This window comes from Symphalangus syndactylus, chromosome 4 (assembly GCF_028878055.3).
Source record: "Symphalangus syndactylus isolate Jambi chromosome 4, NHGRI_mSymSyn1-v2.1_pri, whole genome shotgun sequence".
Taxonomy (NCBI): Eukaryota; Metazoa; Chordata; class Mammalia; order Primates; family Hylobatidae; genus Symphalangus; species Symphalangus syndactylus.
This window is the reverse complement of record NC_072426.2, coordinates 64,286,041-64,306,818: the sequence shown is the minus strand read 5'-3', so window position 1 is coordinate 64,306,818 and position 20,778 is coordinate 64,286,041. Positions and strand designations below refer to the sequence as shown.

The following is a 20,778-nucleotide window of genomic DNA, read 5'->3' as shown; positions in this document are numbered from 1 at the left end:
CCAAAAGCAAACTAATGTATTAATTAAAACTAATATTATAATAAAGAAAACTTCTAAATTACATATGGGGCAAAGAAGAAATTATATTGAAAGTTAGAAGATATTTTGAACCAAACAATAAATAAAATATCACTTATATATAAGTATATATTATAATTATAGTATATAAGCTATATATAAATTATAGTTTATATACTATACTATATAGTATATATACTTATATACTATAATTATAGTAAACTATACTATAAAACTATAAACTATAATTTATCCTAACTATATAGTTTATACTATAACTGTATAGTTTATACTCACTGTAGTTTATAGTATAAACTATATTATTTAACTATAAACTATACTCACACACAGTATATAAACTATACTAAGTGTGAAAAAGTGTACATAATTGTAGATGAGTAGGAGACAGACAGAAATGAATGTGTTTGTGACTCTCAGAATCACTAAAGGATTCACATCCAGATACTTCAACAGACTCATTATCCATGCTTTGTTGTCAGCAGGGTTCCAAGTGTTGGGTAAACCTGAATGCATATCATCCTCATAACAATGCTATGATGCACGTAGTTAATTTTCCTAGGTTACATATGTGGAAATTAATACACAGAAAGGTTAGGTAATCAAAAAGCAAACAGAACAATTAAATCAACCATGAGAAAATCCACTGATACAAGCGCTCACTGTTGAAACCCAAGGTCAAAGCAGGCCACGTTGGCTTCCCTCATGCTCCAGCTGCTTTTGCATATGAACGTTGTCTTATCTTGGTCCACAAGTTTTACTTCAACTATTCCCTCTGAATCTGTATTTCCATGCTTCAAGGAAACACTAAACTTTCCTAAAATAAAAAAACAAAATAATGTGCAATATGTAGCCATTCACTTTTTTCTCTTAATTAAAAGTCTTTAAAAATAATAATACTTAATGTCAAGTGAGCTTTGAACATCATGACGATTTTAACAAGTAATAGTAAGCAATCATTTTATGAGTGCTTATTATGTGCCAGTGGCAGTGCTATTCAGCTGTATAGAGGATCATCAAATCCTCACATCAACCCTATGAGGATAAAGCGTGTTTATTCCCATTTTTACACGAGGAACCTAAATCTAGGGGAAGTTAAGTTCCTGGCCCAAGTGGTGAAGCCAGGATTTGGAACTCGCTCAATTGATCTCACTCCAAAGTCCATGCTCTCAAAAGTAAGCCCAACAGTGAAAATGTAAAATGCAGAAAGGGTTTATGTATTCTCATATATTTAAGGCATTTAATGCCTCAAGAGAAGAAAAGTCTGACACTGATGAAATAACCTCCACTATTGCCTTCTGCCTTTCCAACAGGGATTATAGATGAGCTCAAACAGGGAGCTTTCCCCCTTCTTTTCCACAGTATCTCAACATCTTAACTCAGCAACTCAAAAACATACAGGCTGCTGTGAGCTGGTATATGTCATGGTGCTTTTAAAAAGAATGTTTTAAGCGTTCCTAAGGTAATGAAGTGTCTGTAATAACTTGCTTTCAGAAGACAATGAGCCTAAGCTTTGCTGTCAGACATAAAATGTAACAAGCACTTTCTGCACGCCAAGCACTGTGTGAAGAGCCCTGCATACGTTGTTTTATTTAATTTTCACAAGAATTGTACAAGTTAGAAACTTCACATTTTACAGACAAGGGAACTGGGGTCCAGTGAGGTCCAGCTTGTCAACAACCAAGGTGGGGTTTGGAGGGACTTGAAACTCAATTGGACTGACAGTGAAATCCCTAATCATAACTGCCCACTAGTCTGAATGCTAGGGCCCCAGCCTCCTCAGCACATGAAGCACCTGGAAGGGACTGTAGACAAGCTCTCTGGGTCTGATGTCTGGGTTTGCTAGGTTGGAGTATGTCCCAGGTTAGCAGTGGCTCAAGAGGCCCTTGGATATTTAGGAACAATGGGGTCAGGGCTTGGGGAGAGGGTTGGGGGGGGGATGGCTGTTGAAATAAATTACTGGGGTAGGCCACGCACAGTGGCTCATGCCTGTAATCCCAGCACTTTGGGAGGCCGAGGCAGGCGGATCATGAAGTCAGGAGATCGAGATCATCCTGGCTAACACGGTGAAACTCCATCTCTACTAAAAATACAAAAAATTAGCTGGGCGTGGTGGCAGGCACCTGTAATCCCAGCTACTTGGGAGGCTGAGGCAGGAGAATGGCATGAACCCAGGAGGCAGAGGTTGCAGTGAGCCAAGATCGCACCACTGCACTCCAGCCTGGGCAACAGAGCCAGACTCTGTCCCAAAAAAACAAAACAAAACAAACAAAAACAGAAATTACTGGGGCCACAGGAGGACCTGAGGCCTGACTAGCCTACATGTGAGTACCAACCTTACTGGAAGACTTTTCACTGGGTTCTGAACCAACTCGATGGCCCTGGGAATAATCCCTTTAACCAAGTAGAAGTGAGGATGGGGACAATTCTAAAGGGCTGGGCAGCAGGGAGTGGCACCGGCACTGAAGGAAGGTCTGGATTCAGCATCCCATGCTCTGCACTCAAAGGCTGGCTGGATTCTGGTGACCCCTGATTTCTTTAGTGATTACTCCAATTATTACTGAGAGTCTAGAAAAAAATTTTGAGTTGTCATCATAACATACACAAGAGAATTATTTTCTGATAGAAAGTATGGCATACAAATACCCTCTTATATCATAGAATGACTTAAAAACTAGGCTGTTGCTACCTTCGGCTGTGCATGTTCCATTATTTAAAAACTTTGTCCCTGGACGAAGACATTCCAAACTCTTTTGTTGACAGTATGTTGGGAAGCTTCTCCCGTTAGTTGCACACACTGCAGTGCCATTCTTTGGGCACTGATATGGTAGTTTACAAATACAGGTGCCCTCAATGCATCTCTGCCATGGCTGGCAGAAGACTTTATTGCAGGAGAGGTGAGTATATTTTTTTGCTAAGCACTTTTTCTCCACCAGATCTTCTTGAGATGTATAAGTGACCTGTAAAATGCAAAATAAATATTAACTTAGCAACAAACTAAAGACTCCTGTTTGAAGATGAGTAAGTGAAGGAAAAGAGCAAAACAGATACAGCTTACAGTACAGATGAGGATGGTGTGGTCTGGTGGCTTTAAGAATCAGAAATAATGCCGCATATCTATAACCATCTGATCTTTGACAAACATGACAAAAACAAGAAATGGGGAAAGGATTCCCTATTTAATAAATGGTGCTGGGAAAACCGGCTAGCCATATGGAGAAAGCTGAAACTGGATCCCTTCCTTACACCTTATACAAAAATTAATTCAAGATGGATTAAAGACTTAAATGTTAGACCTAAAACCATAAAAACCCTAGAAGAAAACCTAGGCAATACCATTCAGGACATAGGCATGGGCAAGGACTTCATGTCTAAAACACCAAAAGCAATGGCAACAAAAGCCAAAATTGACAAATGGGATCTAATTAAAGAGCTTCTGCACAGCAAAAGAAACCACCATCAGAGTGAACAGGCAACCTACAGAATGGGAGAAAATTTTTGCAATCTACTCATCTGACAAAGGGCTAATACCCAGAATCTACAATGAACTCAAACAAATTTACAAGAAAAAAAAAAACAACCCCATCAAAAAGTGGGCAAAGGATATGAACAGACATTTCTCATAAGAAGACATTTATGCAGCCAAAAGACACATGAAAAAATGCTCATCATCACTGGACATCAGTGAAATGCAAATCAAAACCACAATGAGATACCATCTCACACCAGTTAGAATGGCCATCATTAAAAAGTCAGGAAACAACAGGTGCTGGAGAGGATGTGGAGAAATAGGAACACTTTTACACTGTTGGTGGGACTGTAAACTAGTTCAACCATTGTGGAAGTCAGTGTGGCGATTCCTCAGGGATCTAGAACTAGAAATACCATTTGACCCAGCCATCCCAGTACTGGGTGTATACCCAAAGGATTGTAAATCATGCTGCTATAAAGACACATGCACACGTATATTTATTGCGGCACGATTCACAATAACAAAGACTTGGAACCAACCCAAATATCCAACAATGATAGACTGGATTAAGAAAATGTGGCACATATACACCATGGAATACTATGTAGCCATAAAAAAGTATGAGTTCATGTCCTTTGTAGGGACATGGATGAAGCTGGAAACCATCATTCTCAGCAAACTATTGCAAGGACAAAAAAACAAACACCGCGTGTTCTTACTCATAGGTGGGAACTGAACAATGAGAACACATGGACACAGGAAGGGGAACATTACACACTGGGGCCTGTTGTGGGGTGGGGGGAGGGGGGAAGGATAGCATTTGGAGATATACCTAATGTTAAATGACGAGTTACTGGGTGCAGCACACCAACATGGCACGTGTATACATACGTAACTAACCTGCACGTTGTGCACATGTACCTAAAACTTAAAGTATAAAAAAAAAAAAAGAATGGTATGACTGCCATCTTGACCATGAAGAAATCCTAAAAAAAAAGAGTCAGACAAACCTGGCTTCTAGACCCAGTTTTGGGACTTACTGTTACATGACCCAGGGCAAGTGACCCTCCTGAAACGTGAATTTCCTCATCTGTAAAATGAGATAATATCTCCTATTTTGCAAGATTAGAAATACTATGTTTGTAATGGTTGACAGGTACTAGGCATAAAATTAATGAGAGCTATTATTACCCCGCAGGACTCCAGTAGAAATAATATGAGGGCTGGGAACAGGCCAATTGGGCCAAAAGTCAATCTGCGAAGAAAAGCCAATGCTCTCTCCCTGTCCCCCAGAGCTTCCTCCTGAGGATGCACCTCCTGTCCTCTAGTCTCCCCTGCTGCCTGCAGTGAGCCCCGCTCCTTCCTCAGTGCCCTGCAGCTGCGAAGCATCAAGCTGGGGCAGACAAAAATCAGTCTTTAAATGCCGTTAAGAAGGCAAATAAAGAAGCTAATTAAAACCATGCAAAACCTTGGAAGGACCGTCAAAGTCATTCTCCATAATTCGCTTTTCAATAAACTTTACAAATAGCTTTACACACACAAGCGCACACACAAATGACAAATTGGTCATTCTGGAAACTGGCTTTTGACACAGTGATCTAGAATGAAATATGCCAGTTACACACTTTTCATGGTTCCATGTATCTCTTTTTGGCACTTATTAGAGTTGGAATTTTTGTAATAATTTCTCTCCTGTATCTTCCACTGACCAGCTTGCAAGTGTCCTGACAGCAGGTTTTATGTATCACCTTTATATTGAAACAATGATGCTCTCATTGGATGAGAAATCCAAGCAACCTGATTTTTTTCTACCTTTATTCCTTTAAATCATTTCTGAAATCTCATTCCTCCTTGATCTTTGGATAGAAACTTTGGCAAGTGTCATAACTTTCTCAGTCACTCTTAGATTTAAACAAAAACAAAAAATTAAAGGATGTTTAGTCCCAGGAATAGTCACTAAATAGCAATGACAATGTCTAGTGCCGTGGAACCATTGAAGCTCTGACCTTCATGTCAGATGAAAGCCTCTCCTTCCTCTCAGCTCAGAGTTGCTTCCAGGGTGTGTGATGGGTTCTTTCTGAGCTCTCCTCCATTCCACAGCTTTCAGGTCATGCTTCCCACCTCTCAGGAGAGGAAGAGAGGGACGGCAGCCAGGTCTCGCCTGATTCTTACGGCTGAGAACTAGCCTTGGCGAGGTGGGGGTTTAAGCCAACTCTCTCATGCGGGGTACTATGAGGTTCTCTAGAGATTGCACTACTGGGGACATTTGATGTCAATTCACTTAATGCTGGCAGTGCCTCTCCTCCAGCTGGCTGCTCATGGTCCATGTCTTCTCAGCTCCAGTATCCAACAGTACTAGCCCCTTTCTGCTGAGGTTGCTTACCTTTGGCAGGGAGCCTCTTGGGCAGGAGTCCTATTTCCCTCCTGAGGGCCCACACCTGTCTGTTGCCTGCCCTGCTGCCTACTACTGAAACACGGCTTGCTCCAATACAGCCACCTCTTTTATCTCTGCCACCAGGCACCTCCAGCCTTGGGTCCTTATTCCTTTCAGGTATGGGTGAAGTACTAGTTCTTTTTTCTCCTCAGACTTCAGGGAACACATGTCAAGCACTCCAAGGGAACCTGTGGGAAGCCCTTTCACAATGAAGAGAAGCGGCAGCACCTTCCATCCTCTGCCTGGGGTGCAGGTGGGAGATGGAAGGGAAAATGCTACCTCACTCTGTTACATAAAATTACGGGAAGCCATTTTTTTAAACTGTACTACTGCACCAAGCCCCAAAGACCAAATCAAAATGGAGTCACTTATGCTAAGTGGCATGTAATTAAACTGAAACTTTCAGGAAATGGGAAACCACACATTGGTGAGTTGAGGCTGGAATAGGAGGTGAGGAAGTGGAAGTAGAAGCTCGACTGGTTTTGACTAAGCACAGTGGCTCACGCCTGTAATCCCAGCCCTTTGGGAGGCTGAGACGGGCAGATCAGTTGAGGTCGAGAGTTTGAGACCAACCTGGCCAACATGGCAAAACCCCGTCTCTACTAAAAATACAAAAATTAGCCAGGCATGATGGCACCTGTAATCCCAGCTCCTCAGGAGGCTGAGGTAGGAGAATCACTTGAACCCAGGAGGTGGAATTTGCAGTGGGTGGAGACCGCACCATTGCACTCCAAACTGGGTGACAGAGCGAGACTCCGTCTCTAAAAAAAAAAAAGAAAAACAAAAATCCGCTTTACTGGTTTTGCCATTTAGACATGAAAATATGAACACAGACCAAAAAAAAAAGAAAGTCTCTGTCTCCTCTCCGAGCTCTGTTAAATTGAGAATACAGGAATTTTTTTAAAGGGCATAAACCATAAGGTCAAAGAGAATGGGGAGAGGACTGCAGGATATAAGATATCAAAATGTTGGAAGCTGGAAAACAGATGGGCTAGTGCTAATGCATTTAGCAGACCAAGGAGAACTGAAAGCTAAGCCCCACAGAACCCCAGAAAAGCTTAGGAACTAGGGGACCTAGTACCTCTGAAGGAGTGGCTAACAAACAGGGAACTGGTTGAAAGAGATGGTTGTATGAACATGTTACTGAGGAATCTGTTGTAAACAGCAGAAGAAACAGCAAAGATTTGAAAGTGCTTGCCCCTGGAGAGAGAGTTAGGGGTAGGAGAGGGGTGATAGGAGTGTTTTTCATTTTAAGTAAGATCTGATGTCCTTATGCTTTCAGTAGAGAAGTAGAAGATTAGGGCCAGGCGCAGTGGCTCATTCCTGTAATCCCAGCACTTTGGGAGGCTGAGGCCAGCAGATCATGAGGTCAGGAGTTCGAGACCAGCCAGGCTAGCATGGTGAAACCCCAACTCTACTCAAAATACAAAATAAATAAATAAATAAATAAAAAATTAGCCAGGCAGGCTGTGCACAGTGGCTCATGCCTATAATCTCAGCACTTTGGGATACTGAGGCAGGCAGATTGCCTGAGGTCAGCAGTTCGAGACCATTCTGGCCAACATGATGAAACCCCATCTCTACTAAAAATACAAAAAAAAAAAAAAAATTAGCCAGGCAGGCTGTGCATGGTGGCTCATGCCTATAATCCCAGCACTCTGGGATGCTGAGGCAGGCAGATTGCCTGAGGTCAGCAGTTTGAGACCATTCTGGCCAACATGATGAAACCCCATCTCTACTAAAAATACAAAAAAAAAAAAAAAAAATTAGCCGGGCATAGTGGTGTGCACCTGTAATCCCAGCTACTCGGGAGGCTGAGGCAGGGGAATTGCTTGAACCAACGAGGTGGAGGTTGCAGTGAGCTGAGATCGCACCAGTGCACTCCAGCCTGGGCAACACAGCAAGACTACGTCACCAAAAAAAAAAAAAAAAAAAAAAAAGTAGAAGATTAAGTGCTAGGCTCTGAAGCAGGAGAACATTTGATGGGATAGTAGCATAAAGGGCCACAGAGTAAAGGGAGAGTTTTGTTTTCATTAGGATAAAAGAGATTTCATCATGGTTACAGGCTAAGGGGAAGAATCTAACAAAACGGGAGAGATTGCATTTTCAAGAGGGAGAGAGAGGGGGAAATTGTTGAAACAAGGTTGAGGAGGGGATAGGAGAAGCAATCAGAGCACGGTGAAGTTCACCTTAGAAATTAAGCAGTTTGCTGTACTTATAATTTCCTAGTGTAAATTGAAAGCAACTTTATGATAACATTACCATTTTAAATTTCAGATGGATGGTAAAGGATAACACGAACACAGTGGATGTTAACAAGGGCAACATTAATCAACGGAGAGACAGAAAACCACTGTTGAAAAATAGCTGGGCATAGTAAGAATGTGGTTTATTTATACACTGTCTAAAACGTGACGACAGTAGCTTTAATTTAAAAGAATTGGTAAGTCACATGTATCTCAATGTCTAGAACAGCGGTTGCCAAAATACAAGCTGATGATCTTTGAGGACGTTATTAAAGAGGTTTGTAAATGCATGTGTACACCAAGCTTTGCCTGAAGATAAAATATAAACGATGTGAGTATGCCTCATATGTCTATGTACACCTGTGTTTTGAATATATGTAAATGCTATTATGGGTAATAAGAAAAATTATTTAAATCACCATTGAAACCATAGTTACTGTCATTTCTGTGTCTCCCACAATAACAGATTAAAATAACAACTACTATTATGTGTGTTTTTGGTGGTATAAGATGGAGTGGTGAATTTGATCTTTTTTTTTTTTTTCTTGAGACAGAGTCTCACTGTGTTGCCTAAGCTGGAGTGCAGTGGTATGATCATAGCTCACTGTAATCCTAAACTCATAGGCTCAAGTGATCATCCTGCCTCAGTCTCCTGAGTAGCTAGGACAGACACATGCTACCATGCCCAGTTAATTTTTATTTTTAAAATATTTTTGTAGAGATGGGGCCTCACTATGCTGCCCAGGCTGGTCTTAAACTCTTGGCCTTAAACAATCCTCCCATCTCGGCCTCCCAACATGCTAGGATTACAGGTGTGTGCCACCCTGCCTAACCTGAGAGTCTTTTAATGTTTAGTTTTGTGGTAAACATTAATACTGCTTACTAAAATCGTATTTTCCTCTACTTCTGGAAAAATAGAAAGATTGCATTTTCCCCTTGAGGTTGGGCATGGTGATTTCCTTTGGCCAATGAAATGTAAGCTGAAATAATTTGTTGGGTTCAGAGAGAAGCATTTAATTGCCAGTGCTCAACAACCCAACTTTCTCTTCCTGTGTCATGTGATCATGGGAACACAAATTGTAGAGATACCATAGAATCAAAGTAGCCTAGAATGCAGGGCCAACACATGTAACATGGGTTCCCTACAGAGTGACCCAGACCCACAGTAGGCTTTGCATTAACAAAACATAAACTTTTGCCAGGTGCGGTGGCTTACGCCTGTAATCCCAGCACTTTGGGAGGCTGAGGCAGGTGGATCACAAAGTCAGGAGATAGAGAACATCCTGGCCAACACGGTCTCTACTAAAAATACAAAAATTAGCCAGGCATGGTGGCGTGTGCGTGTAATCCCAGCTACTCGGGAGGCTGAGGCAGGAGAATCGCTTGAACCCGGGAGGCAGAGGTTGCAGTGAGCCGAGATTGCGCCACTGCACTCCAGCCTGGCGACAGAGTAAGACTCCGTCTCAAAAACAAACAAACAAACAAACAAACAAACAAACATAAACTGTTGTGTTTTAGCCACTGAAAGTTGGGGATTGGTTCTTACTGGTGCACAACCTAGCCTATATGGATGATACACTCTTTATAATTCAAACCCTCGAGAACTACTGGTGCAGGGAGTATGGGACTTAAATCATTCTGTGGGTGGGAGGCATGTTAAATAAGTTTTTCCCATTTTTACTGGGTTTGCTGTTAAGAGCTGAAATAGGAGACTATCAAACACATGGATCAGGTATTCCTGACTGTGGCCCCAGACTAGTTGCATCAAAACCACCTGAGGTGCATCATCCTACAAATGCAGATTCTTGGACCCAAACAATAGACCTTCTTAATCAGAATCTCTGGGACAGATCTTGGATTCTACACTGTAAACAAGCTCCATAAATATTCTTATGTGTCCCCAAAACTGAAAACCACTATTGTAGCCCAGTAATTTCCAAAGTGGCTTATTCACACCTTGGGATATAAGAAAGAATCAGTGGAATGTGGAAAAAATATCAGAAGTTTTATTGATTTATATGTTTTATTTAGAAAGTAGTAAGAAAAAAATCTTTACTAATATTTAAACGTGGATTATCACTTGGGCCTATATTCATAGCATATTCATTCAATATTTATTGAGAGCCTACTATGGCCAGTCACTGTTCTAAGTCCTGGAGATACAAGAGTGAGCAGGACAAAGTCATAGAGTTTACATTCTAGTAGGCAAGACAGACAAAAATTAATAAACAGTAAATATATAAGATGACATAAGGTGATAAATGCTATGTAGGGTAAGAAAGATACAGAATATGGAAAGTGAGGGGAGAATTGCTGTTTTTATAGGGTTGTCAGAGAAGATTTTGGAGAAAACCTTCCCTTGGACTAGGGACCTGAAGATGAGGGAGCAAGCTATGCAGCTCTCTAGGGGTGATGTATCATGGTCAGAGGAGATAGCAAGGGCAAGAGCTCTGAGGAAGAGTGTATGTGGTACATTCTTGGTCAAGGGGGCCAGTGTGGCTGGATGGGAATAAGTAACGGGGGGAATAGGAGGAGATCAGGTCAGAGAATTGGAGGAGTGGGTGACAGATCTTGTAGGAACCCGTTGGCTACTGTAAAGACTGGCTTATACTCTGAATGAATCATAAAGCCCTTGGAGGGTGTAAACCCTCCAGTGTGTAGAAGTTGAGCAGATGCTGCAGAACTAGTAAAGGAGACTGAGAATATGTGGTCAGTGAAGCAAAAGGCAAATAAATTGCAGATGGCACAAAAGCAATAAAAAAGGAGTGACAGTTTCATTTAGTTCTGCTCTGATCGTGGTTATTTCCTTTCTTCTGCTGGGTTTGCATATGGTTTGTTCTTATTTCTCTAGTTCCTTGAGGTGTGATCTTAGAGTGTCAATTTGTGCTCTTTCAGTCTTTTTGATGTAGGCGTTTAGGGTTATGAACTTTCCTCTTAGCACCGCCTTTCCTGTATCCCAGAGGTTTTGGTAGGTTGTGTCATTATTGTCATTCAGTTCAAAGAATTTTTAAATTTCCAACTTGAGGAGGTTCCAATATGGCCGAATAGGAACAGCTCCAGTCTGCAGCTCCCAGTGTGAGTGATGCAGAAGACGGGTGATTTCTCCATTTCCAACTGAGGTACCAAGTTCATGTCACTGGGGCTTGTCAGACAGTGGGTACAGCCCATGGAGCAGGGCGGGGCATCGCCTCACCCAGGAAGTGCAAGTGGTCGGGGAATTCCCTTTCCTAGCAAAGGGAAGCCATGACAGATGGTACCTGGAAAATTGGGACACTCCCACCCTAATGCTGCACTTTTCCAACGGTCTAAGCAAACGGCACACCAGGAGATTATATCCCGTGCCTGGCTCAGAGGGTCCCACGCCCACGGAGCCCTGCTCATTGCTAGCACAGCAGTCTGAGATCAAACTGCAAGGCGGCAGCAAGGCTGGGGGAGGGGCGTCTGCCATTGCTGAAGCTTGAGTAGGTAAAGAAAGCATCTGGAAAGCTCGAACTGGGTGGAGCCCACCACAGCTCAAGGAGGCCTGCCTGCCTCTGTAGACTCCACCTCTGGGGGCAGGGCATAGCTGAACAAAAGGCAGCAGAAACTTCTGCAGACTTAAATGTCCCTGTCTGACAGCTTTGATGAGAGTAGTGGTTCTCCCAGCACAGAGTTTGAGATCTGAGAATGGACAGACTGCCTCCTCAAGTGGGTTCATGACCTCTGAGTAGCCTAACTGGGAGACACCTCCCAGTAGGAGCCGACTGACACCTCATACAGCCAAGTGCCCCTCTGAGACGAAGCTTCCAGAGGAAGGATCAGGCAGCAACATTTGCTGTTCTGCAATATTTGCTGGTCTGCAGCCCCCACTGGTGATACCCAGGCAAACAGGGTCTGGAGTGGACCTCCAGCAAACTCCAACAGACCTGCAGCTGAGGGTCCTGACTGTTAGAAGGAAAACTAACAAACAAGGACATCCACACCAAAACCCCATCTGTACGTCACCATCATCAAAGACCAAAGGTAGATAAAACCACAAAGATTGGGAGAAATCAGAGCAAAAAAGCTGAAAATTCTAAAAATCAGAGCACCTCTTCTCCTTGCCAGCAACAGAACAAAGCTGGATGGAGAATGATTTTGACAAGTTGAGAGAAGAAGGCTTCAGATAATCGGTAATAACAAACTTCTCCGAGCTAAAGGAGGATGTTCGAACCCAACGCAAAGAAGCTAAAAACCTTGAAAAAAGATTAGACGAATGGCTAACTAGAATAAACAGTGTGGAGAAGTCCTTAAATGACCTGATGGAGCTGAAAACCATGGCACAAGAACTACATGACACATGCACAAGCTTCAGTAGCCAATTTGATCAAGTGGAAGAAAGGGTATCAATGATTGAAGATCAAATGAATGAAATGAAGCTAGAAGAGAAGTTTAGAGAAAAAAGAGTAAAAAGAAATGAACAAAGCCTCCAAGAAATATGGGAATATGTGAAAAGACCAAATCTACATCTGATTGGTGTACCTGAAAGTGACAAGGAGAATGGAACCAAGCTGGAAAACACTCTTCAGGATATTATCCAGGAGAACTTCCCCAACCTAGCAAGGCAGGCCAACATTCAAATTCAGGAAATACAGAGAACACCAAAAGGATACTCCTCGAGAAGAGCAACTCCGAGACACATAATTGTCAGATTCACTAAAGTTGAAATGAAGGAAAAAATGTTAAGGGCAGCCAGAGAAAAAGGTTGGGTAACCCACAAAGGGAAGCCCATCAGACTAACAGTGGATCTCTCAGCAGAAACCCTACAAGCCAGAAGAGACTGGGAGCCAATATTCAACATTCTTAAAGAAAAGAATTTTCAACCCAGAATTTCATATCGAGCCAAACTAAGGAGAAATAAAATCCTTTACAGACAAACAAATGCTGAGAGATTTTGTCACCATCAGGCCTGCCTTACAAGAGCTCCTGAAGGAACCACTAAACATGGAAAGGAATAACTAGTACCAGCCACTGCAAAAACATGCCAAATTGTAAAGACCATCGAGGCTAGGAAGAAACCGCATCAACTAACGAGCAAAATAACCAACTAACATCATAATGACAGGATCAAATTCACACATAACAATACTAACCTTAAATGTAAATGGGATAAATGCTCCAATTAAAAGACACAGACTGGCAAACTGGATAGAGTCAAGACCCATCAGTGTGCTGTATTCAGGAAGCCCATCTCACGTGCAGAGACACACATAGGCTCAAGATAAAGGGATGGAGGAAGATCTACCAAGAAAATGGAAAACAACAACAACAAAAAGGCAGGGGTTAAAATCCTAGTCTCTGATAAAACAGACTTTAAACCAACAAAGATAAAAAGAGACAAAGAAAGCCATTACATATTGGTAAAGGGATCAATTCAACAAGAAGAGCTAACTATCCTGAATATATATGCACCCAATACAGGAACACCCAGATTCATAAAGCAAGTCCTTAGAGACCTACAAAGAGACTTAGACTCCCACACAATAATAATGGGAGATTTTAACACCCCACTGTCAACATTAGACAGATCAATGAGACAGAAAGTTAACAAGGATATCCAGGAATTGAACTCAGCTCTGCACCAAGCGGACCTAATAGACATCTACAGAACTCTCCATACCAAATCAACAGAATATACATTCTTCTCAGCACCACATCACACTTATTCCAAAATTGACCACATAGTTGTAAGTAAAGCACTCCTCAGCAAATGTAAAAGAACAGAAATTATAACAAACTGTCTCTCAGACCACAGTGCAATCAAACTAGAACTCAGGATTAAGAAACTCACTCAAAACCACTCAACTACATGGAAACTGAACAACCTGCTCCTGAATGACTACTGGGTACATAACGAAATGAAAGCAGAAATAAAGATGTTCTTTGAAACCAACGAGAACAAAGACACAACATACCAGAATCTCTGGGACACATTCAAAGCAGTGTGTAGAGGGAAATTTATAGCACTCAGTGCCCACAAGAGAAAGCAGGAAAGATCTAAAATTGACACCCTAACATCACAATTAAAAGAACTAGAGAAGCAAGAGCAAACACATTCAAAAGCTAGCAGAAGGCAAGAAATAACTAAGATCAGAGCAGAACTGAAGGAGATAGAGACAGAAAAAAACCTTCAAAAAATCAATGAATCCAGGAGCTGGTTTTTTGAAAAGATCAACAAAATTGCTAGACTGCTAGCAAGACTAATAAAGAAGAAAAGAGAGAAGAATCAAACAGACACAATAAAAAATGATAAAGGGGATATCACTACCGATCCCACAGAAATACAAACTACCATCAGAGAATACTATAAGCACCTTTATGCAAATAAACTAGAAAATCTATAAGAAATGGATCAATTCCTGGACACATACACCCTCCCAAGACTAAACCACGAAGAGGTTGAATCCCTGAATAGACCAATAAGAGGTTCTGAAATTGAGGCAATAATTAATAGCCTACCAACCAAAAAGAGTCCAGGACCAGACGGATTCACAGCAAAATTCTACCAGAGGTACAAAGAAGAGCTGGTACCACTCCTTCTTAAACTATTCCAATCAATAGAAAAAGAGGGAATCCTCCCTAATTCGTTTTATGAGGCCAACATCATCCTGATACCAAAGCCTGGCAGAGACACAACCAAAAAGGAGAATTTTAGACCAATATCCCTGATGAATGTCGATGCAAAAATCCTCAATAAAATCCTGGCAAACTGAATCCAGCAGCACATCAAAAAGCTTATCCACTACGATCAAGTTGGCTTCATCCCTGGGATGCAAGGCTGGTTCAACATATGCAAATCAATAAACGTAATCTATCATATAAACAGAACAAAAGACAAAAACCACATGATTATCTCAACAGATGCAGAAAAGGCCTTCAACAAAATTCAACAGCACTTCATGCTAAAAACTCTCAATAAACTAGGTATTGATGGGATGTATCTCAAAATAATAAGAGCTAATTATGACAAACCCACAGCCAATATCATACTGAATGAGCAAAAACTGGAAGTATTCCCTTTGAAAACTGGCACAAGACAGGGATACCCTCTTTCACCACTCCTATTCAACATAGTGTTGGAAGTTCTGGCCAGGGCAATCAGGCAAGAGAAAGAAATAAAGGGTATTCAATTAGGAGAAGAGGAAGTAAAATTGTCCCTGTTTGCAGACGACATGATTGTATATTTAGAAAACCCCATCATCTCAGCCCAAAATCTCCTTAAGCTGATAAGCAACTTCAGCAAAGTCACAGGATACAAAATCAATGTGCAAAAATCACCAGCATTCCTATACACCAAGAACAGACACACAGAGAGCCAAATCATGAGTGAACTCCCATTCACAATTGCTTCAAAGAGAATGAAATACCTAGGAATCTAACTTACAAGGGATGTGAAGGACCTCTTCAAGGAGAACTACAAACCACTGCTCAATGAAATAAAAGAGGATACAAACAAATGGAAGAACAATCCATGCTCATGGAGAGGAAGAATCAATATTGTGAAAATGGCCATACTACCCAAGGTAACTTATAGATTCAATGCCATCCCCATCAAGCTACCAATGACTTTCTTCACAGAATTGGAAAAAACTACTTTAAAGTTCATATGGAACCAAAAAAGAGCCCACATTGCCAAGACAATCCTAAGCCAAAAGAAGAAAGCTGGAGGCATCATGTGACCTGACTTCAAACTATACTACAAGTCTATAGTAACCAAAACAGCACGGTACTAGTACCAAAACAGAAATATAGACCAATGCAACATAACAGAGGCCTCAGAAATAATACCACACATCGACAACCATCTGATCTTTGACAAACCTGACAACAAGAAATGGGGAAAGGATTCCCTATTTAATAAATGGTGTTGGAAAAACTGGCTAGCCATAAGTAGAAAGCTGAAACTGGATCCCTTCCTTATAAGGTGTATATTTACACCTTATAAAAAAATTAAATCAAGATGGATTAGAGACTTAAATGTTAGACCTAAAACCATAAAAACCCTAGAAGAAAACGTACGCAACACCATTCAGGCCATAGGCATGGGCAAGGACTTCATGACTAAAACACCAAAAAGCAATGGCAACAAAAGCCAAAATTGACAAATGGGATCTAATTAAACTAAATAGCTTCTGCACAGCAAAAGAAACTACCATCAGAGTGAACAGGCAACCTACAGAATGGCAGAAAGTTTTGTGCAATCTACCCGTCTGACAAAGGGCTAATATCCAGACTCTACAAAGAACTCAAAAAAATTTACAAGAAAAAATAAAAAAAACCCATCAAAAAGTGGGCAAAGGATACGAAGAGACACTTCTCAAAAGAAGACATTTATGCAGCCAACAGACACATGAAAAAATGCTCATCATCACTGGCCATCAGAGAAATGCAAATCAAAACCACAATGAGATACCATCACACACCAGTTAGAATGGCAATCATTAAAAAGTCAGGAAGCAACAGGTGCTGGAGAGGATATGGAGATATAGGAACGCTTTTACATTGTTGGTGGGACTATAAACTAGTTCAACCATTGTGGAAGACAGTGTGGTGATTCCTCAAGGATCTAGAACTAGAAATACCATTTGACCCAGCCATCCCATTACTGGGCATATACCCAAAGGATTATAAATCATGCTGCTATAAAGACACATGCACACATATGTTTACTGTGGCACTATTCACAATAGCAAAGACTTGGAACCAAGCCAAATGTCCAACAATGATAGACTGGATTAAGAAAATGTGGCACATATACACCATGGAATACTATGCAGCCATAAAAAGTATGAGTTCATGTCCTTTGTAGGGACATGGATGAAGCTAGAAACCATCATTCTGATCAAATTATCGCAAGGACAGAAAACCAAACACCGCATGTTCTCACTCATTGGTGGGAATTGAACAATGAGAACGCTTGGACACAGGGTGGGGAACATCACACACTGCGGCCTGTCATGGGGTTGGGGGAGGGGGGAGAGATAGCATTAGGAGATAAACCTAATGTAAATGACGAGTTAACGGGTGCAGCACACCAACATGGCACATGTATACATATGTAACAAAACTGCACGTTGTGCACATGCACCCTAGAACTTAAAGTATAAAAAAAAAGTTTCCAACTTGATTTTCTTTTTGACCCAATGAAATTGAAAAAGAAATTAAAGATAAATGAAACAAGAAGCTGGTTCTTTGAAAATATAAATAAAATTGACAGACCATTAGCAAGATTAACCAAGAAAAGAAGAGAAAAAAATTCAAAAAAGCTCGACAAGAAACGAAACAGGAAGTACTACAACTGACACCACTGAAATACAAAAGATCATTCAAGGCTATTATCAACATCTTTATGCACATAAACTAGACTAGAAGAGATGGATAAATTCCTGGAAAAATACAACCCTTCTAGCTTAAATCAGGAAGAATTAGATACCCTGAACAGACCAATAACAATCAGCCATATTGAAATGGTAATTAAAAAATTACCAATGAACAAAAGGTCCAGGACCAGACAGATTCACAGGAGAATTCTACCAGACATTCAAAGAAGAATTTGTACCTATCCTTTTTGACACTATCCCACAAGATAGAGAAAGAAGGAACCCTCCCCAATTCATTCTATGAAGCCAGCATCACCCTTATACCAAACCCAGGAAAGGACATAACCAAAAAACAAAACTACAGACTGATGTCTTTGAAGAACATAGAAGCTAAAATCCTTAACCAAATACTAGCTACCCAAATCAAACAACATATCAAAAAGATAATCTACCATGATCAAGTAGGCTTCATACCAGGGATGCAGGGGTGGTTTAACATACACAAGTCAATAAATGTGATACACAACATAAACAGAATGAAAAACAAAAATCACATGATCATCTCAGTAGATGCAGAAAAAGCATTCGACAAAATCTAGCATCCCTTTATGATTAAAACTCTCAGCAAAATCGGCATACAAGGGGCATACCTTAATGTAATAAAACCCACAGCCAACATAGTACTTAATGGGGAAAAGTTGAAAGCATTCCCTCTGAGAACTGGAAAAAGACAAGGATGCCCACTCTCACCATTCCTCTTCAACACAGTATTGGAAGTCCTAGCCAGAGTAAACAGACAAGAGAAATAATTTTATTTCTTTCTCTTTATGGGCATCCAAATCGGTAAAGAGGAAGTCAAATGGTCACTTTTTGCTGACATAATGATTGTTTACCCTGAAAACCCTAAAGACTCCTCCAGAAAGCTCTAGAACTGATGCAAGAATTTAGTAAAGTTTCTGGATACAAGATTAATGTACGCAAATCAATAGCTCTTCTATACACCAACAGCGACCAAGCAGAGAATCAAATCAAGAACTCAACCCCATTTACAATAGCTGCAAAAAAAAAAAAAAATACTTAGGAATATACCTAACCAAGGAGTTGAAAAACTTCTACAAGGAAAACTACAAAACAGTGCTGAAAGAAATCATAGATGACAAAGACAAATGGAAACACATCCCATGCTCATGGATGGATAGAATCAATATTGTGAAAATGACCATACCGCCAAAAGAAATCTATAAATTCAATGCAATCTAAATACCAAAATACCACCATCATTCTTCACAGAATTAGAAAAAAAATTCTAAAATTCATATAGAACCAAAAAAAGAGCCCACATAGCCAAAGCAAGACTAAGCAAAAAGAGCAAATCTGGAGGCATCACACTACCTGATTTCAAAGTATACTATAAGGTCATAGTCACCAAAACAGTGTCGTACTGGTATAAAAATAGGCACATAAACCAATGAAACAGAATAAGAACCCAGAAATAAACCCAAATACTTACAGCCAACTGATCTTCAACAAAGCAAGCAAAAACATAAAGTGGGGAAAGGACACCCTTTTCAACAAATGGTACTGGGATAATTGGCTAGCCACATGTAGGAGAATGAAAGTGGATTCTCATCTGTCATCTTATACAAAAATCAACTCAAGATGGATTAAGGACTTAAACCTAAGACCTGAAAGTATAAAAATTCTAGAAGATAACACTGGAAAAACCCTTCTAGACATAGGCTTAGGCAAGGATTTCATGACCAAGAACCCAAAAGCAAATGCAATAAAAACAAAGATAAATAGCTGGGACTTAATTAAACTAAAGAACCTTTGCACAGCAAAAGGAACAGTCGGCAGAGTAAACAGACAACCCACAGGGTGTGAGAAAATCTTCACAATCTTTACATCTGAAAAAAGACTAATATCCATAATCTACAATGAACTCATACAAATCAGTAAGAAAAAACAATCCCATCAAAAAATGGGCTAAGGACATGGATAGATAATTTTCAAAAGAAGATATACAAACGGCCAACAAACATATGAAAAAATGCTCAACATCACTAATGATCAGGCAAATGCAAATCAAAACCACAATGTGATACCACCTTACTCCTGCAAGAATGGCCATAATAAAAAAATTAAAAAACAGTAGATGTTGGTGTGGATGTGGTGATCAGGGAACACTTCTACACTGCTGGTGGGAATGTATAGTACAGCCACTATGGAAAACAGTGTGGAGATTCCTTAAAGGACTAAAAGTAGAACTACCATCAGATTCAGCAATCCCACTACTGGGTATCTACTCAGAGGAAACTAAGTTATTATTCTGAAAAGATACTTGCACATGCATGTTTATGGCAGCACAATTTACAATTGCAAAATCATAGAGCCAACCCAAATGCCCACCAATCAATGAGTGGATAAAGAAACTGTGATATATACATATATGATGGAATACTACTCGGCCATAAAAAGGAATGAATTAACAGCATTTGCAGTGACGTGGATGAGATTGGAGACTATTGTTCTAAGTGAAGTAACTCAGGAATGGAAAACCAAATATCGTATGTTCTCACCAATATGTGGAAGATAAGTTATGAGGACACAAAGACATAAGAATAATAAAATGGACTTTGGAGACTTGGAGGGAAGAGTGGGAGGGAGGCAAGGGATAAAAGACTACAAATATGGTGCAGTGTATACTGCTCGGGTGATGGGTGCACCAAAATCTCACAAATCACCACTAAAGAACTTGTTCATGTAACCAAATACCACCTGTACCCTAATAACTAATGGAAAAATAAAAAAATAAAAAATAAAAAGAAGTGATGAACAACTGTGTTAAATACTTCCCCATTGTGACTTTGACAAATGTAATTTTAGTGGAATGGGGAAAACCAAGCCTAATTACACTCAAGAAAGAATAGAAAGAGGGAAATAAGCATAACAAATTTTTAAGAGTTTAGAGGTGAAGGGGCACAGTTTAGAGAAATGGGACAATAGTTGGAGGAGGGTATAGGGTTAAAGGAGAGTTTTTCTTTTGAGATAGAGGATCATATACATGAGTTTGATTAAGGAATTTTATGTGATCTAGTTTTAGCTAAATTAATCCTCATAAATTGACAAGTGATTTAAAGATATTCTTGTTGATAGATGAATCCTGGATTAAAAACAATGCCAAAATACAACACCAATGAAAAACAAAAAATGTCAGAGTCTACACTTCTAGCCTCAGTAGAAGCTGTTCAT

At 40.3% G+C, this 20,778-nt stretch overlaps 1 protein-coding gene across 6 annotated transcripts in view; it reads right to left on the bottom strand.

Annotated features, from left to right (window-relative positions):
* Positions 1–20,778, bottom strand: part of CFI (complement factor I) — an 80,724-nt gene that overhangs the window by 22,269 nt on the left and 37,677 nt on the right. For 4 of the 6 annotated variants that reach the window (XM_055274871.2, XM_055274873.2, XM_055274874.2 and 1 more), the window contains exons 2-3: positions 2,726–2,996; positions 700–853 (exon numbers count right to left, since the gene is read on the bottom strand). In XM_055274871.2, the coding sequence (XP_055130846.1) occupies positions 700–853; positions 2,726–2,996 (425 nt within the window). Of the gene's footprint in view, positions 1–699; positions 854–2,372; positions 2,605–2,725; positions 2,997–20,778 lie in introns of those variants that run through there. The other 2 variants (XM_063637229.1, XM_063637230.1) reach the window with 2 other exon arrangements.